At 37.7% G+C, this 26,909-nt stretch overlaps 1 protein-coding gene across 8 annotated transcripts in view; it reads left to right on the forward strand.

The window, feature by feature from the left end:
- Window positions 1–26,279, forward strand: part of KCNS3 (potassium voltage-gated channel modifier subfamily S member 3) — a 42,699-nt gene extending 16,420 nt beyond the window's left edge. For 5 of the 8 annotated variants that reach the window (XM_035323037.1, XM_035323035.1, XM_035323036.1 and 2 more), the window contains 2 exons: window positions 3,738–3,922; window positions 4,608–16,391. In XM_035323037.1, coding sequence (XP_035178928.1) covers window positions 4,657–6,141 — 1,485 coding nt within the window. In that variant the 5' untranslated portion in view covers window positions 3,738–3,922; window positions 4,608–4,656 and the 3' untranslated portion in view covers window positions 6,142–16,391. Of the gene's footprint in view, window positions 1–3,737; window positions 3,923–4,607; window positions 16,392–21,485 lie in introns of those variants that run through there. The other 3 variants (XR_004749894.1, XR_004749893.1, XR_004749892.1) reach the window with 3 other exon arrangements.
- The last annotated feature ends 630 nt before the right edge of the window (window positions 26,280–26,909 follow it).

A 26,909-nucleotide genomic window follows, 5' to 3' on the forward strand; every position in this document is an offset into this window, starting at 1 on the left:
TCTCCTATGAGGACAGGCTGAGACAGTTGGGGTTGTTCATCCTGGAGAAGGCTCCAGGGAACATTACATTAGCCTTTCTGTACGTAAAGGGGGCCTACAGGAAAGATGGGGAGGGACTCTTTGTTAGGGAGTGTAGAATAGGACAAGGCGTAATGGCTTTAAACTGAAAGAGGGTAAGTTTAGATTAGATACAAGGAGGAAATTCTTTACTCTGAAGGTGGTGAGTCACTGGAACAGCTTGCTCAGAGAAGCTGTGGATGCCCCATCCCTTGAAGTTTTCCCAATTTAGGCTGGACAGGGCTTTGAGCAACCTGGTCTGGTGGAGGGTGTCCCTGCCCATGGCAGTGGAGTTGGAATTAGATGATTTTTAGGGTCCCTTCCCACCCAAACCATTCCATGATTCTATGAATATCCTGGTCCATGTCTCAGTGATCAAGGTCACTGCAAGTGAAACAAGAAGTTCTTCAGATCCTGAAGCTCCTCTTGATCTAGTGTTCTTGAAACTCTCCTGTGCATTCCTGGCTCTATCTAAAAGTCAACAATAGGATTATAACAGGTTCCAGATCATGGCCTTCCTAATCAGGATCCATTTCCTCTTTGTATCTTGCACTAATTATGACTACAGTGTCCTCAAAATAAAGCAGTAAATTCTTGTTCACTGAATTTATTATACAGTGTAATTACATGGAGATACCATTATGAGTATCATCTGCATAACCAATATGGGTTTATATTGCTGTCTCAACAATAAGTCTGTCTAGTGTTCTAGTGTTCTGTGCACTAAAGTTCTTATTTTGCTGTTTCTAAGTAAAACTTATTTTCTTTTTGTCATAGTTTCTGCCCACTCCCAATAATCTTAGATCTTGCCTGTTTTTTATAACATTAGCTTACATCTCCAGTGCTCTCATCTTAATGAATTGTTGAGAATGAAGTAGAGTTTTACTCACTGAAATTAATCAATAAACACAGTTAGTTTGATTTTGAATATACTTTGACCTCCAGTTGCTCCAGACTCTAAGAAATGTTAGGGGGAATTTATGCTGTTGTAAAATCACGGCTCGCCTCTTGATCCTGAGTAAAGTGCTTTACTGTTTATCGGCTGAGTCCTGCTGCCCTTTGTCTGTGATCAGAGATCAGTGCTTTTATTTTATGTCTTAATCATTTGTAAAAGCTGAGCCTGGGGAAATACTTTGAGCAATGGTGTTTTACAGTCATTCTGTTAGCTAATAAATACCTGTCTTCTAACTACATCTTAAGGTGTAAAATCACTTCTATGTACTCAGTTCATCATCCTGTAAAAAACGACCATTCTCTGTCATTCTTGTTTAGAAAGCAGTATTTCTCATACAGTTTGTTTGTTTGTTTGTTTTTCCCCCCTTGTGTTTTAACAGAATGAGAACTTATCGTGATTGTGTGGTAGTCTATGCCACAGTAAAATTAAAATTTTAAAACAAAAATAATAAAAAAGTATTCCTCTTTTCCATTTTCAAAAATAAAAGTTTTTTTGACTACATAAATAAATCTCACTCTGGATACAGATATGCTTTTTCAGAATTAATTACCAGACAATTTATTTATCTGCACCATCTTTAGGGCCTGGCTGTTGAAGTCTTATAGGTGTCAGTAGTTGTTACACACAATAAGATAACTGTGAGATGTTCAGTAGCTTTGGTTTGAAAGAGTCTTCTGAACAAAAATTAGTAAATATATGCTTGTAGCATTATACTCTGTGTTCCTACTTGCACAAGTAACTATGGCAAAACAGTGCAAGGAAAATACTGAAAAGAGAACAGTACTGAATAGATCTATATTGATGTTTGTGGCAATCTTAAACGAAAAAGAAACAACACCAAAGAAACAACAACTATAGAAAAACAACAACAAGAAAATTGCATGTAGGGAGGTTAAAAGTGAAGGGAAAGAGAAGTTCGTGGCTCAGAATGTCCTTTGTAATGTTCTCCTAAACAGAGAAGTGGATCTGCAGTAAAACCCTGGATGTCTTCACTTACTAAAATATTGAGCTATTTTCTCTGTTCTCACTCTGGCTGGAAGGCACCAGAGTGGCAAGAAGACAAGAGAAGTTCTTTCCTTCATGGCAGTTGCAGGGAGTTACTGTTCTTAATAACAGGTGTTCAGCACCACAGAGCAAATACATCATTTCATGTTACAGATATACGGAACAGTCTTGGAGGGATTCAGCTTCTGGCTGATAGACTTTTCAGAGCAGTTTGGTGCTTTCCTCTGAGCATGGATCTATATCTCAATTTCCTTCTCCTCTCCTTGGCATTTAATAAGAAGTTTGAGCCCAGTTTTGTAGAGTTTTTCCCATTTCTGTCTTTTGCTACAGTCAACAAGTGACAAGGAGAGCATTGTGCATAAAGGTTAATCCTACCATGGAGCAGGATGGGACCTCCATTTAGGTCCCGCTGCAGTAAAAGGGGATTGGGAGTTCTGCAGCAGAGTGGATCCCTCCCTCTGAAACAAGCAGCCTTGCTGGGGTATCACCCATTTGGGGTGATAGACTTGGAAATGAGTTGGAAAATGGCTCCATCTCCACAATGCATCCAGTTTAAAGTCAGTCTATTTTAAAAATAAGGGGGAAGTCAATTCTGCATTAGACAGAAGTGCTGAAGAAATTGCATAACAAGTTACTTGGGGTGACTGATGGAGCTGTAGCTGACAGTAGCAGAGATGCAGGCTTATCTCTGATCACTTTATTCACAGTTGTTTTGTACCAAGAGGTCGGTCAGTTCATTTCAGTCAAGTCTTCCCTTCTCCACAAGACTCTGTGGCTCTCGTCTTTTATTTGGAGCTACAGCAAGAAAACATTTGATATCTTTATGGATTGATGGAGTGGGGCTAGATGGCTCTGAGGAACTAGTCTATTAATACAAGTGCCCAAGGCAGAATGAAAGCTGAATTCTTTTAGTTACAATGAATAAAGATTGCAGATTTTTTTATTATTATTATTTTTTTTTCTTACTTGTTCTGGTGCTGTGAAGCAGGACTCACTTGTCAGGGCTGGTGTTCCAGCCATCTACAGTGACTCCTGTTTGAGAAAGTGCATAGGTTTCTTTTACATATAGAAGTGCTGATGCTCCTGTCTCATGTTGATGTACAGCAGGGGTGTAACCATGTTGCACACACTGTGAACAGGGAAATAGATATAACTCTCCTGGTTCATTAACTGAGCCAGGAGACCTTGAGGAGCAGCAGAAAATATTCAAACTCTAACAGATCCCGACTCTGAATCAGAGTTGGTGCTATTTCAGGAGGCACTGAAAAATAGAAATAGGTATAGAAAATACTGTCTGTTCCTTGAGTAACTTGTCCATGCCATTAAAGAGCACTAGAACAATATTTTTATATGTGAATCCATCCAGTAGCATTGGAGGATTACAATGCTCTCTTGCCACAATTAAAATTAATTGACTTCCCTATTAAAATGAAATCAATTAACTTAGTATATACCAGTTAATGTTTAAGTGTCAGAGATCAAAACAAATTTCTCTCCTCATAATCAGAAGTGATATATAATTTCATAAAAAGTGTAAGAACTGCCAGTTTTGGATTGAAGACAATGGTTTCTTAGAAGGAAAGCAAGAGCTAAATTCTCCTGAAAAATTTAACTTATTTTCTGCTAACTATATCTGCCTTTTTGAAATTCAGGTGCAGCTGAATAATTTAATTTACAGGAAAATGTGGAAGCATTGAAATGTCCTTCTGTCTATCTGCAGGTAAGCGCAGTTATTTGCTAAGGCAAAATTTTTGTGGAAGTTCCTTCTCTGGAAGCTTCTGTTTCTAGAAATGACAATTCACCACAAGCTTCTCAGCACTACCGTAGTGGTAGTATCCATGCCGTGGCAGAAGAGGAAGAGCTTCTGGAACTGACCAAGGTCGTGAGACGGTTGAGACACTCCAGGTGAGTAGGAAACCAGTGAGCAAGTACCTTGAGGGAGTGCAGACATCCAAATACAGGCTAGGCAAAACTCTGAAGTCAGGAATTGGAAAGTTTCAAATGCACATTTGATATGTTTTCAAGAATACAGAATGCTTTTCAGTGGATGACTCCAGAAAGAAATGAATTGGTATTACAATGGAAGTAATTGCAGCTTGCACTCATGCAGATAATGCTGAAAGTAGTGGATTATAAATTGCCAGTTCATATAAATCAATACAGCTCTCCTGATACCATAATTGAGATACTTGCTCTTAAGCTTTGTCCTAAATGTTTTGATGGATTATCAAGTTTTCTCTCTTTAAACCAAAGATTTCCAGCTTCATTGCAGTATTCATTAAGTATTAATTTCAATGTGATAGTAATACAGAGACTCATTTATTGATAAATTAGGCATTCTTCCTGCACACTAGAAAAATTAAGGGGAGCTAAAACAGAATCTATAGTTCTCAAATGTTAGTAAAGCTGAGTTAAACTGTCAAATTAATTTAAACCTACTTCTGTGGAATTCTAAATAATTATATCCATCATTTCATTTTTTTGTTGTTGTTGTTACAGCATTACACAGTAACTGGAGATGGAAAAAAAGAATGTGTCACAAGAGCAAAACAGAATTAAATGCTCTAATAATATCTTATGTTCTTTTTAGGTTCAATGTAATCTCATTGGGCACCAGCAGTGGAACTGTTCTGTTCAAAATGGTTTACGGTGAATTTTTCCGCAGACCTGGCAAAGATGCAGAACTTATCAATTTGAATGTGGGTGGCTTTAAGCAATCAGTGGATCAAAGCACTTTGCTCCGGTTTCCTCATACCAGACTTGGGAAACTTCTCAAATGCCACTCAGAAGAGGCTATTCTGGAACTATGTGATGATTATAGTGTTGCAGATAAGGAATATTACTTTGACAGGAACCCTTCCTTGTTCCGATATGTTCTGAATTTTTACTACACTGGGAAACTTCATGTCATGGAGGAGCTTTGTGTCTTTTCCTTCTGCCAGGAAATAGAATACTGGGGGATAAATGAGCTGTTTATTGATTCCTGCTGCAGCAATCGGTACCAGGAAAGGAAAGAAGAAGGTCCTGAGAAAGACTGGGATCAGAAAAGCAATGACAGAAGCATCGACTCCTCTAACGAAGAATCATCCATATTTGATAAGGAGTTGGAAAAGTTTGATAATCTGTGCTTTGGTGAAATAAGAAAGAAGATCTGGGTCAGAATGGAAAATCCTGCATACTGCTTGTCTGCCAAGTTAATTGCCGTGTCCTCCCTAAGTGTTGTCCTGGCGTCAATCGTGGCAATGTGCATTCACAGCATGCCTGAGTTTCAGAGGCTGGATGCCAATGACAGGGAGATTGAAGACCCTGTGCTGGAAGCTGTGGAGATTGCGTGCATCATCTGGTTCACTGCTGAGCTAGTGATCAGGCTCATCACTGCCCCAAGTCAAAAGAAGTTCTGGAAGAAACCACTGAATATCATTGATTTTGTCTCTATTATTCCATTTTATGCCACCTTGGCTGTGGACACGAAGGAAGAAGAAAGTGAAGATATTGAAAACATGGGAAAAGTGGTTCAGATCCTGCGGTTAATGAGGATATTTCGCATCCTGAAACTAGCCAGGCACTCTGTAGGACTCCGATCTTTAGGCGCTACTTTGAGACATAGCTACCAGGAAGTTGGACTTCTCCTTTTGTTTTTGTCTGTTGGGATTTCTATTTTTTCAGTTCTTGTCTACTCAGTGGAGAAGGATGATGACTCATCAGAACTGCACAGCATCCCCGTTTGCTGGTGGTGGGCAACCATCAGCATGACCACTGTTGGTTATGGGGACACTTACCCAGTCACGCTTGCTGGAAAGCTGCTCGGCACCCTATGCATTATCTGTGGGATATTAGTGGTAGCACTTCCAATCACCATTATTTTCAATAAGTTTTCTAAGTACTATCAAAAGCAAAAAGATATTGATCCAGACCAATGCAACAATGATCGCAAAGAGAAATGTAATGACCTACCTTATTTTAACATTAGGGATATTTATGCAAAAAAGATGCACTCGTTCATTTCTAGCCTTTCATCAGTAGGAATTGTAGTCAGTGACCAAGATTCAACAGATGCCTCCAGCATTCAAGATATGGAGGATGTTTATAACACAACATCTTTAGATAATGGTATAGGAAAATGAGTTAATTTACTTTCTCCTTCCTTTTTTTCTCTCTTCTGATCCTTGGTAAATGTGGATTTAGAAACTTCAGTGAATTTATTAAGAGCAGTTAATTCTCAGGGTACTTAACTCTCAGCCATATTTGGACATTCTTTGCTCTGAGGATGCCATACAGGCTTCATTGTTTATATGAGGCTTTAAAATATGCCTCATATGGTGGTTTAGCTTTTACACAACTAATGATATGCATTTTGGGGAGGAAAAAAAAAAAAGTCAGGAAAACAGTTTTAAATGTGAGACTGGTGTTTATTTTTATTTTATTTTTTTTCTTGCAGCAATCTGATAGCTTATATGATATTTGCTTTTATAATTTGCTGCTCTTCAGGTAAACATATATTGCAAACATATAAGAACATCACATCAGTAAAATGGCATATCAGTAAAGTCTTTACCTGCAAACACATTAGAAGAAAGAAGGAATTATGTACATGGAAAACTGTAAAACATTTATGTAATCTCGGAGCTGGGAAACAACTTCCCAAGCTGGGACAGAAAATGTATGGGTACATACTGTTTTTACTCCATGGAAGCATAATATTTATGAATTTCCAAAAGCACAATACATTTTTAGTTTATTAAAATAAATTAATCCCATTGTGCCTGTATTTTTCCCAGTGTTCCACATCCAGCATGGCCAAGCTCGGGCAGGTCCCAAAGGGTCTAAATCATGAGTCCTAGGATGAAGCATGTGGCCTAGGGCTGGACAGGAGTGTATTGTACCTTTTAGCCACCTTTTCTGTCATTGCAAACCTGAGCAATTCTGGTGCCTGGAGAGGATTCTGCTGTGATTAAGACCACCCTAGTGGCTTCCCCAGAGGCTCTGTTTTGTGGGCATTGAAGCAAACATCTGTGGTGGTCTTTAGAAGTTATTGGTCCCTGCTGTCAGCTCTGCTTCCTTGCTGGAGGTTAGAAGAAAATGTGAGCAGCATCTCAACTGCACTGGTTCTCAGTCCAAGACTGTAGTGACAAGGAATGGAGATGAATGGACATGCTCTCTTCTACCATATATTGCCCCTCAGAGAGGTAGGGTGTGCAATGCAGGTAGGCACCCATAAGTAAAACTGTTGCAGCTCATTTTTCTAAGGCTTTTCTGTTGATGACAGCAGCCTTCCTGGCTTGTGCTATGGGCTGGAGCAGCACTCATTGCCTGGCAGAGTGCTGCAGCACTGTGCATCCCTCTCTTCTCCAGGGATTTCTTATGCAGCTAGCTAAACCCACTCTGGTTCAAACTGTATCTTCTAGAGCTACTTAAAAGGGAAGCTGGCCCTTGAGCATAGCAAGAATGAATGCTGGAAAAACTTGAGGACATTATAGTAGTTAATAGTATTTGTGAACACAGGTTTTTTTTAGGTTTTATTTTGGTCATTTTTCTGGTGACTAAATTAGATGCTGGGCAATGGAGAATCCAAGCTACTGTGATGTTGATATTTTACTTAAGGGAAGGTTTCATTTTTTTTTATTTTTATTTTTTTTGTAATCTCAATTGTGGGCTGAATCAGTTTCTACTCAGGCAGATCAAACTCAATAGGAGTTGACTTCAAGACTGAGTAAACCCAGATGGCAATCAATTACTCTGCAGAATAACTCAGAAGGCTGATTTTTCAGGTGTGTGCCAGCATTTCTACTGCAAAGTACACTGAGTAACTAGCTGAAGTGCACTCGTACTTGCTGCGGCACAGAGCTCCAACCTCTTCCCAGGAGAATGAGAAAAAAACAATGGGGTGGATCAACCTATACCCTGGAGGGAGGTGTCCCTCAGGACTGTTGTGCACCAACATAATATTGTGGGACTACTCTGAGCTTTGGAGAAACTTAAGAATTTGGCTTATTGTTGAGTATTGTAAGTGTATGTGATGCTTCACAGATAATTTAGGTTAATTCTTCCCATTGTTAATGCAGGAAAACCAAAAGGGAAAGTTAGCCTAGATGTGTTTTGTTCTTAGTGAACAATTAGCATTACAAAGATGCAATGATATAAAATGCTAAATATGTATGTGCATGTGAATGTAATAAGAACCAGAAGAATAACAGCATAAAAATTGCTCTGTCCACAGAAACTCTCTTGGCAGTTTCCACATGAAGATAAATCACATTGCCATTGAAGTTCAAAAGGAATGAATAAAAAAAAGATTGTAATAAAAAATATTGTAATGCAAGAAAAACTGCAAGAAATTTCTATTAAATCATAGAAAAAAACATGCTATTGAAAAATCTCATTATATATATTAAACATTACCCAAAGATCACAGAAAAAAATGTACTAAACTGTAATTTATCATAAAATTCATAAGTTCTTGATTGATCACATGAATCAATCTTAAAAATATGACACTAGTTCCTCTGACTTTTTTTTAATGCATAGATAAATCTTGCAACACAGTGAGGCATATCATTTGGACCATATCAGAAGGTAGAATACATACCCATGTGTTATGCAATGTGTTATTCTGGGATGAGACCAGAGCTCTGTTAATATCAGTTGTATCTTATTAAAAGGGCTTTGTTGTTGTCTGTTTCTTCTGCTGGAATAAATCCAGCACCGCAGTTTGGCATGACATGGAGCATATAACATGCACCAGTTCAGGAAAGTGACAAAAGTCTTGAGTGCCAGCAAAAAGCAGACGGGAGTAAATACAAAGATACTACTCTTTCTGCTAGTGGTAGTTTTAGTAGAATTTACTGTTAAGAAATGAGTGTAAGAGGAGATTTGTTTCTTATTTATTTCATCTTCTTTCCTGGTCTAGAGTTATATAGCATCAACACAGTATCCTGTACCACATGCTTTTATCTTTTAAAATGCTGCCTAAATTCTCTTCACTCAGCTGCTGTTTCAGATACTAAAACACAGAAAAGGTTATGTTCGGATATGCATCCCACTTTGTATGGGAGCAATTTGCTTATCTTTATACAAAGCAGTTTTCTGGCACATTATTAGTTTCTTTGTCTTGATGGCAAGCACTTCCCTTTTGATATTCAGTATTTCCACAGTAGCAGCCGTGCTAGCAGAGTTCTCACCCAGTGTGGTGTAGGATGAGGTATCGCCCAGCTTCCCCCAGCTCATGCCCTGCCGGGAGCAGTCTCTGTCACTGTCACGTTTTGGTGTGTGTCAGGAGACTTTAAAAGGCAAATGTAGAGGAACAAGAGGGAGGTCTTTCTGAGTCCAGAAAGGCATCTTTCATTTAACTGGTCAGCAGCAGGCAGAGCTTAGCTGGGGTGAAATTAGTGAGTAGTCTTATTGTGTGTATGGACACTCTTATGGGCTGTGCTTTTTTGTGTAGGAAAAGTCACTATGTGGTACAAATGAGTGGCAAAGCATAAACATAAGCTAAATAAGTGATAACACATCTGTGTCAGGCAAGGAAACAAAATACAACTTACTGGTTAGGTAGAAATTAGTGTCAGGCACTCTAATGCAAAATATTACAATTTAAAAGCAGACCCTGGTCTGATTTCCATGCGAACAAGTTGCTGTCAGGGAATGCTGAAAGTGTCAGGCAGCTTTGCCTGGTAAATGCAGCACACGGTCTCACCCGGGCCGGGATGCTGTGTATTAATGCATTTATTCATTTCCACACATCCCTAACAAGTTGAACAAGTGACAGAAAGCCGCTAAGCTATGGAAAGCTTCTCTGATATTTTTTGATTAGCTGACAGTGTTTGTGAAGCTGCTAATACCTCTTCATCCGAAAAAGAACATTTCTGAAATAAAATCAAAATAACCTTGTGCTAGATGTGCAATTTGTGTCTGATAGCAGTAGCTCGGTTGCAGTCAGTAAATATTGCTGTCTGGTGCTCTATAGCTGCAGTGCTGCTGCTTGTATTTCTGAGATGTTTATGTTCTGTCAATCAAGAGGCAGCAGATGCCATTAAACCATCTCAGCACTTTCTGCTGCATCATAATTGCAGCATCTCTTCTAAGCACAGCAAAACATCACGACTCACTGTGACTTACTTTTTTAAATTTCTTATGTGGTTGGAGTTAATTTTTCATGATGGGCCTATGGTCCAAACATGATCTAGCAGAAGGAAGAGCCATTGTGTGCTTCTGGACAGGTTACAAGGTGTTGGCATTTATTTCCACTCTGGAAGTTGCCTTTCCACCTGACTGGAATAGCTAAGGAAGGACAAACAGCAGTAATTCATAGTTAAGGAGCAAAAGGCAGCCTTCCTTCAGGTGTAATAATTAGAATAAATATAAATATGACTGCTTCCTTGAGAAATGATCTACATCTCATTTATTTTTAACGAATATATTGGAGGGGGCGGTCTTTGCTTGGGATATAGGCAGAAAAATAAGTCAAAGGCTCTCTCATCCAAACCCACATCTGATTACCCCAGATCTCATATCAGTGGGAGGGAAAGACTTTGCACCACCCTTAACACGACCATGAACCTCCTGGCCAAGGAACTGGGTTTCCAAATTGAGGGCTGGTTGTGGAGGAAAACCCATTTCTGGCATCTGGCTGGAAAGAGCCTCTCTTGTTTCAGCCATGACAGTGTGGTGCCATGAATGAGGAACTCTTAACCATTTCAGTGTTTTGTTGATTAAAAGCAATATTATGTGGTTTCCTGTAGTGATTTATTAAGGTAATCTTACACTGTTTCTTCAAGACTATTTCAAGTCAGAGCTCAAGAAGGCATTACAAGTACAATGGTTTAATCTTTAGTTAATCTCTACTATTTAATGACATATATACTGTTTAATTTTCCTATTTTTTTTTTTTATGGTATTCAACAGTATTTCCACTCAAATTCTATTATAACTCACACACAAGTATGCTGGACATTATTATGATGTAATTTGCTCTCATTGTCTTGGGATCTTTTATGAATCAGCACAGAGAGAAGGGCACCGTGGGCATTATTTATGTCATCTAACTTCAGCTATTTTGTCGCTGATCATCTGGACTATCTCTGTCAACTGAGAAAAAACAAACCTCTTCAGGAAACAGCAGATCCTATGTACACAAAGGTCCTCTTTGAAGATGGGACACACGTCTGTTGGCTATGCAGAAAGCCTGTATGGTTTAGTTAGGTTAGATGCCTGGCCTTCAGGCAGATAAAGTTAGATGTGATGGGTGCAACACCACAAGGTGTAGGCACTTGACTGTCCTCTGGTGGTGACATCCCCTGAACAGTATATATGTAGGAAGGGCCGTGTTTCTGATGTAGGTGTTTGAACCTGGGTGACATGAAGACAGACACAGGAATTTATTCTGCAACCTTAATGTTGCTCAGTGATGGCTGCTGGGTAGGAATTAATTCGGCATAATATTGCTAAAAAAGGCTTCCTGTACAAGAAGACTCGGACTTTCCCAAAAAGCCTTGCTAGCTGTCTGTTAAAGTCTGGAATAACCTGCAAGTTGAACTTCAATTTCCTGTAGTAATTAAAAACTACATGTAATAAAATACCAGAGGGAGCATACCAGTATTGGCAGAGGCAGGCACAATATGCTGACAGTACTTTTGTGACCCAAATTTGCATTATTTCTTGGCTTCCTGTAAGCTATATAAAATTTTCCGACTGTGCCATGTGTTATAAAGTCTGTACATTAATATAAATATTATAATGGAGCCAAGTCCTGGTATTACAGCTGTGAAGCCAGAAAAAAAATTTCCAAGCTTGGAGAAAATGTAAAAATATTGTTTGGCTACAACTGCAATTTTAACATTGTAGCTGCCTCAGTGTTGGGGAGGACAAGGGACCAACACAGGTGCTGGTACTTGGGCTTCCCTTTCCCCCTTTGCACAGTTAGTACTGAGCTCTTCTTGGTAGTGCGTAGAGGCTGAGGGACCTGTATAACCTTGGTGATGACTCCAAAGACCCTTCCTGGGGCTACTATGTTTGTGGTCCTAGAAAGGAATGGTTATAGGTGAGAGTATAAAGAGGTCTGTGTGGAATAAACAGCCTTTCAGGAGATGGAATAATATCTTTGAATTTGATGTCCCCATGTTCCTACACCCCTAAGAAGCAACCTGGGAGAGAAAGCAGGCAGAGAGAAAGGGAGAAGTTCAAGGTCCAGATATTTAGCTAAAGCCATTTGGAGTCTACTCTGTGTTGATCCATGTGCTCTCATGGAATCACAGGTAGAGATTTATATATAACTTTGAACCTGTTCCACTAGATGCAATAATACATTTTCTTCCCACAGGCTTTTTGTTGCAGGTACAATATGTCCTTTTCTCTAGGCCAGCTTCTAGCCGTGATGCTGTATCTGCTTTTCACGCTGACTGGAGGTTGGATGTTTCTGAAGCGTTACACACGCTATAAATTATCCTTGCAGCTTCTACCCTATTTCCTAGAAACCTCAAAACTGCAAGCATGAAAGAGTTCAATCTGTTTGTCTGTCCAATATTATTTTTTGACAGAATCAAATGTCAAAATGTATTTGGACTGTGGATCTTTGGAAAAAAAGTGTGGTGAATAACTGTACAAAGAGCCAGCTTAATGCTCGGAAGTGCACAAGGATTTTGTATGAAGCAGGAGGATGTTGGTGTCTGACAGCATAACTTCACAAGCCTCCTGGGTGGAAGGAAAAACAGATTTTATTTATTTATTTATTTTTCATTCTTTTTCTCTGAATAGTTCAGGCGGATATGGAGTAACAATCTTGCTGTGCTGTGGTGACTGAGTGTTGAATGAAATGATGGGTACATTGAAGTTAAGGCTATTAAAAACTAACATGACTTCTTTGTAAACACCCCCCTCCCCTGGGTCAATGACTTTTCATGTTGTTACAACTTTTTCTGAACAAAAAAGCATAACATAACAAAAGCACAGCAATATTTTTCCTTGCAGGGTTTTTTTTAAAGACTAAATTAGCTGTAGTTATAGGTGTGGAAAGAGAAATGGCTGGTGGGCAGGATGTTGGGCTGTGTGGAATTTATTAGAATTTATTTTGCAATTCTGTTCTTTTGCTTTTGGCACTACACACTTTTTTTTTTTCTTTTTTTTTTTTTTGGTAGTAACTGAAGAATCAAAATAAATAATATATGAATATATTCTTTTCTGGATTCTGGAGGTTTTTTTTGTTTGTTTTGTTTTTTTTTTTAGACAATTGAATCTGGAGGAAAAAATATGATGCATCATCTATATTGTTATAGGTCTAGAGGATGAATTATAATCTCATCAGAAGCATTCCTAACCAACATATAGATTCACACAGAGGTATGGTATATTTAATGCATCTTAAGTCACAAAATGTAAGTTCAGTGAATGAAAGGTTGAGAGAAAGGATGAATCTAGTTCTGTCTAGTTGCAGCTTTTTGTACTGTAATGCGCTTTTGGCTTTTAGACTGCCTCTGTACATTGGAGACTAGTCCTTTGAGTATTTTTTATATCTAGACATATACATACTGATTGGACAGCTGTCAAAGCATTATTGTGTGGGCTTTTGGAAGTCTGGCACCAAAGGTAACCTCTCTTCATCTACCATGCTGGCACTTGCTGAGGAGTTGCTGCATTACAGGGGTGTGCGGTGCATGCAGAATGATCCCATTAGGCAATGCAGTGCAAGCGTGCAAAGCACAATGTGGGTCCTTGCCAAGGGTGCTTTGAGCTGGAACATCAATTTTTGTTGGCTTGTTTTTACTGTATTATCACCTGCAGAAAATCTGTATGTGCACCACTTTGTGCACCACTTAATGTTTTAAGTCATCCCGATATGATTTAGTGTATCCAGAAAGGGCTTTGAAAATCCAAAGTTTCCTTGAAAGCTAACACTGAAATAAGGGAGAAAAGGTGGCTCTTTTTTTTTTTTTTTTTTTTTTTTTCCCTGGATTTTCTGCCCTGGTATAGGAGTAACGTCAGAACAGCAATGGGAACAGGATAACAAAATGTTGGTGAAAATTCAGTGTTAGGAGAGTCAGTTTAGGGTCACTGTGAGTCCACAAGAAAATAAGTGTTAGAGGAATCTGGGGACTGGGGTAGGGAATATGCACACAGCAGGGATGCGCCATGCAGCTTTTGTGTAGGTGTGGCTGGGGTGCTGGGTGGAAAGAAGATGATGTCTCTGCACCAGCAGTTTTCGGTTGCATAGCTGCGCCACATTGACTGCAACCTTCTGTGCCCTATCCACAATGTCTTTCTCAATCTGATAGCATTTTTCCAAAGTTTTAGTGCTTCTGCAGTCTTGAAATCAGGAGAAAGGTAATGAGAACAGCTGGAGGAAAGTAATGGAGCAGGAGAAAGGGGCCGATGGCAAGAGTTGTGTGTATAGAGGACATACTGCAATGATGCTTTGTTGGGAAATTGGGAAATGCTGCCCCCATGTCTTGAAGCTTTTCTGCTCCTCCACTCCTACAGGGAAAAAAAAAGTATTCAGTGGAAGAGGACTGTGCTATAGCATGACTTTTGCTAAGTGCAGTCTCTCTTCTTGTGGTCATTTAAAACTGGATAAAGCACAGCGAAAGTAACCTGGAAGATAAGTCTGTACTGGGAATAGGACAGCCTAGCTCACTGCATGGTCTCTCTTTCCCTTTTGACTCTGTCCTTTATAGCCCAAGAGGGCTTTGGTAACACATACTCCCCTTTTAGGCATATGGCATGTGTTAGGATATATAGCCCATGCAACGTCCCCAGCTATTCAGTAAGCTAAAAAAAAGGGTGAATGCAATTTTTGGATTGCCAAGATCCTGTTTTTCCTGTACATGTAATTTCAATATCCAGTTCCTTTGAAAGACTGCTGACTTCATCATCAAAAATGCAGTTCAGCACACAAACTATTTACAATAAACCTTACATGGGCTCATTCTTTTTTATTGGACAGAGGAGAAAATGAGAATAAAAATGCATGGCTGTTCATGTAGTGGAAAAAGGCAAGGATATCTGAAGAATAACTTTAATGGACAGATGTTTCCATAGTTTTCAGAGTGTGATCTTTGTTGGATTTAATCATCAACAAGAAACTATATATGCATGAGCATTAAAAAAAAAAAAAAAAGGAAAGAAAATAAAAGAAAAACTGCTGACTTTTTCCTATCTCTGATTCCTTTCAATAAGATTGAGATACCTCTTTCTCTTGGCTAGTCAGATGATGAATCACTTGTTAATTAAGTGGTCAAAAAGTAGCTGAAAAAGGAATTTGGGACCTGATAAAGTTCAACGTCACCGTGATCAATCCTTTCTGGTTCTGACACCTTAATTAAGCGATATCTTTGACAGGGTGATGGAAACTCAAGTGCTGGGAGAGTGTACAGCAAAGCTTTTTGTTAGTCATTACTACAATACTGGATGGAACAGGAGTCAATCCTGTTTCCATTGGGAAGCCCAAATTGCAGGTATATCAAAACGAGTGGGCATAGATTGGGAGGGACAGATTGGGGCTTGCTCAGGCGTGTCACTGTCATGGTGGAGAGCTGTAGCTTTGGGTGACAGAGGATTGGGATCTTCCTTTGCAGCTCTAGTCAATGTTTCATGTGATCCTGTGCCAGCCATTCTGTCATCCAACACTTCTGGTTTCCATCACATCTTTTGCCTCTCTTTTCAAACATTTAAATTGTGTAGGACAGCAGTTGTCTCAATCTGTACAATCCTTCCCTAGGGCAAGCATGAAATGGGGTGGTGATCTTGCAGAAGACCTCATGTTACTGTGAAAATCAGCTGTGGTGAAATGGAAAAACTTGAGGTCTTGCTAGAAAAACTGATTTTAGTTTTGGCCAAGCTCTTTAAAATAATCTGTCTTTAATGAAATGTCTATGGAAAAAAAAAAATCCTCTGTTCTGTCCTGTCACAGTTATGTAAAATTTGTATATTGTATTTGAGTGAACAATAGATTTTTCTGTTTGGTTGCTGAACCAAATTGTCTAAAAAGTCCAAAAAGTCCATAATTTAAGACCCCTTTAACTTTTTTTTATGTCACTCAATGTTTCACTTGATTTTGAGGGGTTAATTCTTTTTGCATCTAAGTAAGTTTAGGCTGGTTTAAAATAGGAAAAAAAAAGTTTCACAATGAAAAAAGTATTTATTTATTATTATTATTATTATTTTTAGAATATGTTGAAATGCAACATTTCAGCATCCTCGGAAACAAGATGCTCTTAGAAAATTTCACAATGAAATGTACACTGTTCCAAAATCCCTCTTTTTTTTTTTTTTTTTTTTTTTTTTTTGGTTTGTTTTGTGGAAAATTCCCACCAACTGTGGGCTGGATTCAGAAATAAAGTTGGTCTCCCTGTCACAGCCCTTTTCAATGAATTCTCTATTCACAAAATATGTTTTCATCCACTTTTAGCTGTATTCTTTGGAAAATGCTTATGTTCCTTGGAGAATTCAGAGCAAAAATCCATGTCACTTCCATGGTTGCTGTAGCCAATCCATTGCCTTCTGTTGTGTGTGACACTCAGATAGTGATTGGTAAAGAAGAATGAATGGTCTAGTTTGCTTGAGTTGCAAAATAAAATGTAGTTGCAAGAAAATCATATCTTGAGAAAGGAAATGAGCCCATTTTAACAAATTTATGAGTGAGAGCTCCATTATCAATGCATACTTAAAACACAACAAACGAGCACATGAAAAGCCTGGTGGACCCCATTGATTTATGTGATTCCTTTGATGGGAATATAACCATGAAATCTGATCATAGAGAAAAATATTTGTTTTAAATAGTAGTTACAAATGGATATTTATGTTCCTCTGGAATAATTGGTGGATGTGTTTCAAAAAGAGCTCTTTCCAGTAGAGAAACTAGCATCAAACAGTAACTGCTTAGGGGCTGGTAATCAGAAGTAGAGTACTAAAGTGGATAGAAGGGCTCAAGAGAGAAATTGTTCTAATATTATTGTTTAATATTTATGCTTTTTAGTCTACAGAAGAGAATACTTGGACAGATATATCATTCTTAATATATGTGAAAGGCTTTTGCAAGAAGGAAATTTTTTTTTTTTTTTTTTTTTTTTTTTTTTTTTTATACCCTTTAGGGAGTAAGGGAGCTGAGCTCAAGCTGGGGAGAGTGAGGATGGAGGTTTGATGTTAGAAGTGGCTTAAGGATTCTTCCTGCTCCTTTGTGGCCCCTTGCCCAGCCCCAGCTCCAGCTGGTCATTATCTCAGTGACACTGATATAAATCGGTGTAAAGATAAAACATATTTTTCAAATCAACTGGGTTTAAAAAAAAAAAAAAAATATCTGCTGAATCACCAGAATCTGAGTGGGTGGAAGGGAGCTGTGAGCCAATTTGAAACCCCCCTGGATTACTGTCTTCTTGACAGAGATCCAGCCCTTTTTTCTGTGACTCCATAGTTGTGGTAACAACCCAACATTTTTCTGAGTTTCCTGGGGATGGAAGAATTTATTCCAATGAGGGCCCAGTTCAATGGCTTCAATAAGAAATCTACCAGGCTGGGTACCTGTGTAACAAAAGTTTCCCTGGACCAAGTATTGGGGTATGAAGTGGAGAAAACAAATGATGGAACCTAGCCTCACACATTTGAATTGCTGTTGTGACACTGTCTTGGGCTTAAAGGGAGAAGCTGATATCTTCTGTGGTGTCAACTAATATTTCCCAAGCTCTCTCTGGCGGAAACATAGGAAGGGTCTTCAGGGATGAGACTGGGAATATGTTTCAATAGAGACTGAAATATTCTCTTATGCAGTAAATGGATCCTTGGGAACATGAGAGGGAGCCTTTGCCAGTCTGCCATAAGCAAAATTCCAGGGCTACTCTCAGCTTTTGGCACATTTGCCTGACTTTTTTTTTTTGATAGAGCTCATTTTGGTATATGAGTGCTGTACAGATTTGATTTATCTTCCTAGAGGCATCCTTGTGTAAGGAAGTACTAATAATTCCATTTCATGTCTGATTTTAAAAGTCAAAGTGTAAAGCAGAAATGTTTAATCATCTTCTCCGTGATCAGTTTGATTTGTTATGCACACACTTGCATGTAGTAGTGAGAAAGATTTTCTTGTATGTTGTGTATATGTTATTATATTTATTATTTATTAACATTTTCACTATGTAAACAGAAGTGAGCTGAACTATAGAAAAGAAATCCTGGTCCTTACTTACACAAAATATTTCACGTCAGCTACATATTTTTATAGTTCTAAATTATTTCTTTTTTCCCCAAAAAAGTTTCTTCCAAAGGAAATTTCAAAATCCCACCCTTCCATTGTGATTGGGAATAGTTTTTGGTTTCATTTCAATTTCCATAGTAACAGAAAATTGTGTTTTCTGACAGGCTTTGCATACAAAAACCTGATTTCCCTGGGCTCTTTTGAATAAATCAGCTCACATTTTTATCCCTGTTAGTATTTCAAACCTCTTTCCTTAACCCTGTAACTCCATTTAGTTCATTGAAACCCTATCTGTTTCTCTTTTGACAAAATTTTTTCCTTATTTTCTTAATTTTTCAAATATAATTTCATTCAGTGTGTAGATATCAGAAATATAACCACATTTTATACTTAGAGCAGAAATTCAATTCTTTTCTTATAGGAGCATTATTATATTTTGAATGAGTTGTAGTTGCTAAATGTATTACAAATCTGGCTTCAAGGTGGTGTAATATAATCTCCACACTATCATTTTAAGGTCAGGATTTACCTTTCTTTGTTATGTTTTGTCTCCACTAATACATATCTTCCTGTGTTTGACATGCTGATCAGCCAGTCCATGTGTGCTTAAAGAATGCATTATGAATAATATAATGGCTACACGATCTTTAAACTTTGTACCAAGTCTCCTGTAATTTTGAACAAAATATTTAAATCAACTTCTGAATAGATGCCAGACTTCTACTGTTTCTAAAGCTTCATCATTCATGGAATAAACAATGAAATCTCATGGTATTTAACACTGGCCTCACCTATGCCACAAAATTATTTATTACAAGTGCTCTAAAGTTTCAAGATACATAGTTTAAATTCAAGCAGCCTCTTAAATTTGGTTATGAAAGAAGAATGGAAGAAAGTCAGGAATATGATAGCCTTATTCCTCTATGCCTTGCCTACCTGTTTAGCTCCTAGCAGTATTGTTGAAAAATTGCAACTCTGTATTCCAATAGGAAGTGTTTCACCTGTCAATCACAGTAAAAATATTGTTGAGCCACTCTCTGAGCCCAGCCACATGCCTTGGCTAGTTCTCTTCAGCTGAGCTTGGCTATGCACATAGCTCTTTAACTGGAGGGAATATATTTCTTGTTAGTCCCCATAGCTTCCCCTGCTCTTTGACCCTTCGACGTAAACCTAAATAAGGCAGCATTCACAGCAACTGTCTGTGAAGATCTGTAGTCCTTCCTCTCTTTGATTAAAAGAGAAAAGTAATGGCATCCCTGACATGTGAGTTATTGGCAGCATGATAAAACCCTGAATGAATTAATGGGGCAGTTCAAACCTTTGAACTCTGCTTTACCACAGCAGTTGGAGAACTTTACAAAGGAATCAAAATAGATGATGTTCTGTGGAGCACAGTTTCTGTAGATAGCATCTTCAGAGGATGGCTGGTACCCTCGATAGGTGTTTCCAGCTGCCTCCTAACCTTTTAGAAAATGGTCTGCTGATAGAAGATAACTTTAATATCATTAAAGCATTAATAAGATTTAGTTTCCAGCACATTCTGTTTGATTTGGGCAGTGCAGTCTTTTTTATTGATAGATTTTTTTCTATATTTATCCATGTCTTTGGTATAGCTGCTTCTCATTATTTATAGATATTTATATCAGAAAGGCTTCTTATTGATGCTGATACAATTGAGTTTTCCATTGATGTTGAGATCTGAACTTAATTAAGTCTCTGAACACGTGTTTGCAAGTTGTGATAAAACTGACATGCTTTCTATTTTTTTTTTTAGTTAGTGAAATATAGCCAGCCTGTATTCATTGTTAACATAGATATTTATCTCTGACCTTTTTCTTTTTCTTTTTTCTTTTTTTCTTTTTTTTTCCTTTTTTTCTTTCTTTTTTTTTTTTCTTTTTCTTTTCCTTTTCCCTTTTCCCTTTCCCTTTTCCTTTTCCTTTTTCTTTTTCTTTTTCTTCCAGTTGTTAGATCTCATTGCTTTGCTTGTATGGATTATCCAAGAAAACTGTGTAGGCACTAAGTTGTGGGAAGATTCAATACTTATATCTTTATATGTGCTAAGCAAACCTATCATGTTGCTCTGCTGATCTGAAAGTTGTTTATATTTTAAATAAATATTTTTAGACTGTATCTATTTATGACTTTAGCCCTTTGTGAATGGTTACTGCAGGTCATCTGTTGTTGATTCAGAAGTATTAGTTAATCATACAGGAAAGGAAGCATGAGTGAAACTTGATGATTTCTTCCTGTGGGAAAGTGAGCAATCATTTTTGTTCACTTTGAGATTCATAGATTAGCTCACTAGAAACTGTATTTTAATGCATATGGCTTTGTAAATGTTTGAAATAACATTTCTGAATTCAGAGGATGTAAAGAAACATTTATTTCCAGCACTTACTCCAACTCAGCTAAAAGACCTGTCTCTCCAATATTCATTTAAGAACACTTTCAATATAAAATTATGTCAGCAATATATCTTTGCTGATATATTTAATTATCATTGCTGATATATTTAATGATTTTTAATGCTTCATTTTCATGTCATGGCATATTGAAATAAGGGGTGCTCAAATAATTCTTAAAACCAAGAGTTTGTATTGTGTCCCAAACTGAATATGCATCCTTAATAAATACCGCGGGCTTTAGAATAACCGAGAATAACTTGTATCAAATCATCTTTATTTCTTCTGAACCCTTCCATAAAATTATTGCTATGAGCATGCTAGAAATCTGCAGTTATGACTGTTGCAGAGGACAGACAGATGTGCTGCTGTCTATGGACCTCAAATGGACTCGGGCTGGAAGAAAGCCAAAATCCGTGAACCAGTCTAAGTCTTCTGTAAGGTCATGTGCATAGGAGAGAGTTGAGAGGCTCTTCTCTGAGCCTGGGGAAGAGCTCTTTGTTTGTTCTTTGGAGGCCACTGGTTAACATGAGCATTTGTGTGGCTCCTGGTCAGAGAGAGTCTTGCTGAGAAGCTGTCAGGTTACTTTGGGAAGCCCAGGAGAAAGCATCTGACAAACCCAGGCTGTGAGGAGGGTAAGGTGCATGGGCAAGGAGGTGGAAGGAGCTGTTCAAGCACTTCTTCCTCTGGGAACTATCTATTTTGAATGACAGGTGTAAGAAGTGATCCTGAATTAGTTTTCTCCATAAACAGAATATTAATTTGCAATATATATATATATATATATATATATATGACCTACAACCTTTCCGGAATTCCACTTATTTATTGCTTTCTACAGTAGAACTTTTTTTTTTTTTTTTTTTTTTTTTTTTTTTTTTTTGACACAAAGATCATCAGAGCTTTAGAGCTTTACAGAAGAAAGAAAGGGCAAAGCAAAGGAAAATATGCAGTTTAGTCACAGCTGTGCTCAGTGAGGTTTAGTAATCCCTGTACCATAGGTCCCTCCAGTCCTTCTGTTTCTGGTCCTCATGGATGGGAGATGTTTGTAAAGCTGTTTTTGGATAGGTCCCATGTTCAAGGTTGTTATGTTCCTGCATCTTTCCTACACAGAGGAGTATATTAAAGTTAGTCCACAGGGCACTCTGACTTTTTCAGGAGAGGGGAGTGATGGCTTACCTTCATTTTTTCTGGAAGACAGATCCACTATGTCTATATCTCCCTCTTTTACTGATTTTTTTATACCCCCCTCCCCCCCTTTTATTTTTTTTCCCCTCCTGAGATAGTATGAGATGGCAGGACTTTATTCAGCATTTTAAAAAAAATAAAAAAAGACTATTGTCTTTTACTTTGTAACTTTGTGACTGCTGGTTTTGTCAAAATCATAGATTTCTTTTATCTGGTCAGCAAATTATTTCCATCCATCTGTAGCCCCAGAAACTTGCCTGGATCTTGGAAGTGCATCTGGTCCCAATTTCAAATTGAATTGCCTCATTTTTACTTGACACGAGTGCATGTGGACACTTAGCTCATAATTCCATTTCTATGCATCACAATCCAAGAAGAAATCTCTCACCCAATCCCTTCCCAGCCCCCAAAAAAATGTCAGTACCTCCCTACTGTAGCTGTTTGTCTGTTGTAAGTTTTGCAAATAGTATTTACAGTGTGGAAGAACTGTGCAGGGGAAGCACATGCCTCCTTCTGTGAGCTCCTAATTGTATGCATAAGCTTTTTGTGGGAGTACTGAAGATGAATTGCATTACTGATGTCAGTGAACCTCTCTTTTTGTCCAGTCACTGCCATTCTTTGTGGGGTCCTTTCAGCTGGCTATATAAAGGTAGGAGAATAAGAAGTTATATGACAAGAGTCAGCTACGTAGGTCAGGCAGCCTTTTTCATTAGTTAACTCTCGTACTTGTGAGCTTCTCAGATGTTCCTAAAAATGGTCAAACCAAGTTTCAAAGTAAACAGAGATTAGAAAATACCTGTATTTTACATCCCTCTGAACACCAAGGATGTTTATAGTAACTAAAAGCTCAATAGTCTTTGTACATGGCTGGGCTGAGTTCATTAGACAACATAACTGTAGTCTAATTGGTTTCAATTAACTTTTGCTCTCCGGATACTCTGTGGAGAGCCCAAGCTGAGCTCTGCCGGAGGTCAGAGTTAGACGGGACATGCAAAAAGCAGCTGGTTGCAGACAACCACTAAACTGACTTCTTGTTCTGTAGCAGTCAGTCTGAGCTGTGACAGGGTGGTAGCAGCAGAGTAATCGCTGACCTCTGAAGTCTTTGCATCCTGTCCTGGGCTTACCAGCATTTATCAGCCCTAGTAGTGGTTTTGTTTCATTTCAGCATAAAGCATTTGCTTTAAAATCTACTTTGATGAGTAGTATTGCTCATAGGATGACAGAGAGTCTGAGTGCATTAACTGATAAACTGGCTTGGGAATGGCTTATTAGCATAAGTATTAAATATGAGATTCAGCAGTGACTAATGGGTAATCCTTTTAATCCCTCTCTCTGACATATTCCAGCCTATGACAGAAAGAGGTAGAATAGAAAGAGGATAGGTTAAGAGACCTGGCAACTTTGGTGATTATTAGCAGTTTACACAGTAATATATATATATATATATATATATTTGTCTTTTCTTGGGTATCACTAATAATAATTGGTATGTCCATGGCTTATCTACATAATTAGCAAAATATATTGTTACTTGAGAATTTGAGGCTTAATTAGACAGATGTTTTAGTTTAACCATTTGATAATGTTTAGTTTCATTTGATAATATTTGCTCACAGAATAAAATGTTTCTCTGTTTCCTTACCTCTTCACTTGTAAAAGGCAGTGGAGATTTGGTATATATCATCCTTAAATTCAATGAATTAATGTGATTTCTGCAAGAGATTTCAGGCGGTGTTTTTCTAGTCTATGAAAAAACAGCAAAATTATTATATGGAAAAATATTTGAAATGACTGGAGTGGTTGATTTTCATCTGAGACATCCAAGCTTTTTGTTAGCACTATTAAAATATTTTTAGAGAGACATGCAAGTTCATGAAACTGATTTCCTGCTGATCTGTCTAAGCATGGACTATGTCGTAAATCAGGTTATTAATAGCCTGAACCAAAGGGTCAGTGTGTGTCAGTAGATGAAAAATAGATAAAAAGTAACTTTTTAATTATTTGAAGATTGGCTGATATATCTCAAACTCATAAAGAATCTCTGTGGATGAAATACAACCATTTTTTTTGTGTGTTTTCCTTTGGATTATTGAATAGGAGCAGGACTTGCAGAGATGATATTTAAAAATTTTGAAGACTTTGGAGATATTATTTTACAAATTATATCTTGTCTTCTTTGGCCATAAAAGAGATTTTCTTAAGCAGTTTGATGTGCTAGTACTCATAACTGTAAGATGTGAGGATGATTGTTTCCTGGTCCTGAATGAAGCAAGACATTATAAAGCTAAAATGCAAAGCTTTTAGCTGTACTGTCAGCTGCTTGGAAAACAACATCTTCACTACAGCGGGCAGAAGTTGGACAAAGTAACTAATCCATCTGGCTTCAAATCTGGACAGATTCTCCCAGAAGATGGCAGTGCACCTATGGGTAGTGTTCAGCCAGCTTTGCAAGCCATATCATTTCTAGCTGTTTTTCAGATGTTGTGTGCAATAACAAAACCAAGTAATGAAAGTTGTGTGTGGATACAAAGGGCACTTTTGATGCTGATATCTGAAGTGAACATAGGTGTTCCAGAAAGGCTGTATGTCCTGCATGGATGGTAATGGACTGGACACTTCTGGATAGGTCAGTAAATTGTTTAGCATGCTGAAGCACCAATCAGCATTCTGAAGGTCCCCTTTCCCTTGGAGTCCTACAGATAATCCCTATGCAAAACCCACATCCAGAGCTTTAAAATGTGTCTCGGTTCTAAAAGTGTCATTGCTTGCAGAGGAGCAGATCAATGTAGGATAACAGTAACTAAGAAATGGAGGAAATTATGACATTTAAAATTCTGGCTATGCTACTTCTTTGCTCCACAGTTTCTCATTTGTCCAAACAGGGATCAAAAGTTGATGTTCAGAAAAAAAAAAACACAAAAAGGACTACTTCTTTATTAGTTCTAGTCTAAGAGCAATAAGTAATTTCTGCAAATATAGGGATATTTCCAGTTCAGTTTCTAAAGTTGTAGTCTAAGTATGGATTTTCATATGTGTAATCAAATGAGAACTACTTAACCTTTCAGAAATTCATCCACCTCTTATCATTTTATTTCAGAATTAGCAGTAGAGAATGCTAATATCCCTTTTAAAAAATCCAGCCCAATTTATAGCTATAATTTACAAATAAAAGTTACTAGCTCTTCGGCAGTGCTTGTTTTATGAACTGTTTGATATGCATGTATTTACATGTATGAACATGTGATGTAACTGAATGAAGAGGGAAGGGAGTTTGTGAAGAGGGGAGGGAGAAGAGAGGAGCTTTAGAAATATAGCAATGCTTACAGGTAAATTTTGGAACAAAAGTTTACCATCCATGTTCTGTCTTACCCAGAATTACTATGTACCTAGAGAAGATTTAAATGTTTATTCTTTGCAGCTTAGTTTGAAAAAAGTTCTGTTATGGCTCATCTGTAACCACTTATTTAGTTTTCCAAACAGCAAAAATGCACTGGTAGTAAAAATAATAATAATAACAAAAAAAAAATGCAGCTGTTTCCTTAATGTAAAGAAGAGATTAAAACAAACAAACAAACAAACAAACAAACAAAAAAAACCACAATTTTGTGTTCTTGTTCTGCAGTCAAATATAATTGCATATTATTGTTCTCCTGCTTAGACACTGTAGGTGCTAGTTTTACTAAACTAACATGAGCTGCATAGTTTCCTTTGAAAAAAAAAAAAAAAAGCACAAAACCAAACAAAAAATTAAAATGTTGTTGTAGTTGTTTTTACTTTCCTCCTCCAGTAAGTCATGAGAGCTGTGAGATACATTATGTTTTTAAATTGTAGATGTCTGCCCTCTGTTTTAAAAGTGTGTTTGTCTTCATCATAGAACAACCATCGTTAGTTTCTTGGAGGACTCATCTGTGATTGGACTTGACATGACCATAAAGTTAGTCAGACAAAATCTTCCTTATTTCCTGAAGGGATAAAGCAGCACTTTCCTATTCAGATGGCCAACAAGCCTGTGCAACCCATCTTTAATGGAAAAAATCACAATCCATAAGTAATATGAAGGGGACAGTGGTGACAGATTTGATCCTATCACTCATTCACCAGTAGAGCCTATCGCTAATTCCCATTTCAACACCCAATAACCACCCTTTCACTACTGAAAGGCATCCTACCCCTTTGTCAGGAGAGGGCTTACATTAAATCCAACACTTCCTCCCCACCAATCACTTTTTAAACGTAATTCATCTGATGCCTGCACATCTCCCACTGTGCGACTGACTGAGCTCTTGGGTCCTGTGCTCCATACTGTGCCTGTTGACTGTCACTGTGTAACCTAGATATGCTGTGATATGTAAATGATACTGCTTGCTATTTTCTTGCTCCTTTTGCGTAAAATCTCAATAAAAGTGAAAATTAACACTAGTCAAACTGTGCAAATATCTTGGCTGACTATTCCACAATAAGGCAAGCTACCTCAGCACCAATAAAATTTTGACATTACTCTTTCTTTGTGTATTTTTTCTGTGTTTGTTAGTGAATTCTCCATCTTTAATCTCACGGCTCAAGGTAAAAACAACCACATGATTTGGTCTAACATAATACAATCCTGTGCCAAATTCTGGGACCCTTACGCTAACAAATGATATTCACATTATAGGCAATAAAGGCATTACTAAAAAGAAAGGAAGGATCACAATATGTGATCTATTATAGGGTCAGTGTCTGACAAAGCTTTTTTTTTTTTTTTTTTTTTTTTTTTTTTCTGAATTGCATGTGAATTATAAATCTGCTGTGCCTTCTGTAATTAAGCCATTAAAGTTATTCTCTATCATATGATATTGTGATTCAGGTGCTTAAGATACTGAAATTCACCTGATGTTAACTTCTACTGGAGTTTTGTGTGTTTTCAGGGAGCTTCATACACAATCATAGTTTTGCCTGCTTAATATTTAATATGGATCATCCTGTCTATCCTGAAAGCTTTAAGAAATTGATTTCATGGGACACACTTAAAATACATAAACAACATTGGACTCTTTCTGAAAACTCAGCAACAGCTTTGCTGTTAAGACAGGAAAACTGGGGAAGCTGGTTTCAGTCTTTCTGTGATAACTGACTACAACTAATAATG

This window comes from Oxyura jamaicensis, chromosome 3, assembly GCF_011077185.1.
Source record: "Oxyura jamaicensis isolate SHBP4307 breed ruddy duck chromosome 3, BPBGC_Ojam_1.0, whole genome shotgun sequence".
NCBI classification, from domain to species: Eukaryota; Metazoa; Chordata; class Aves; order Anseriformes; family Anatidae; genus Oxyura; species Oxyura jamaicensis.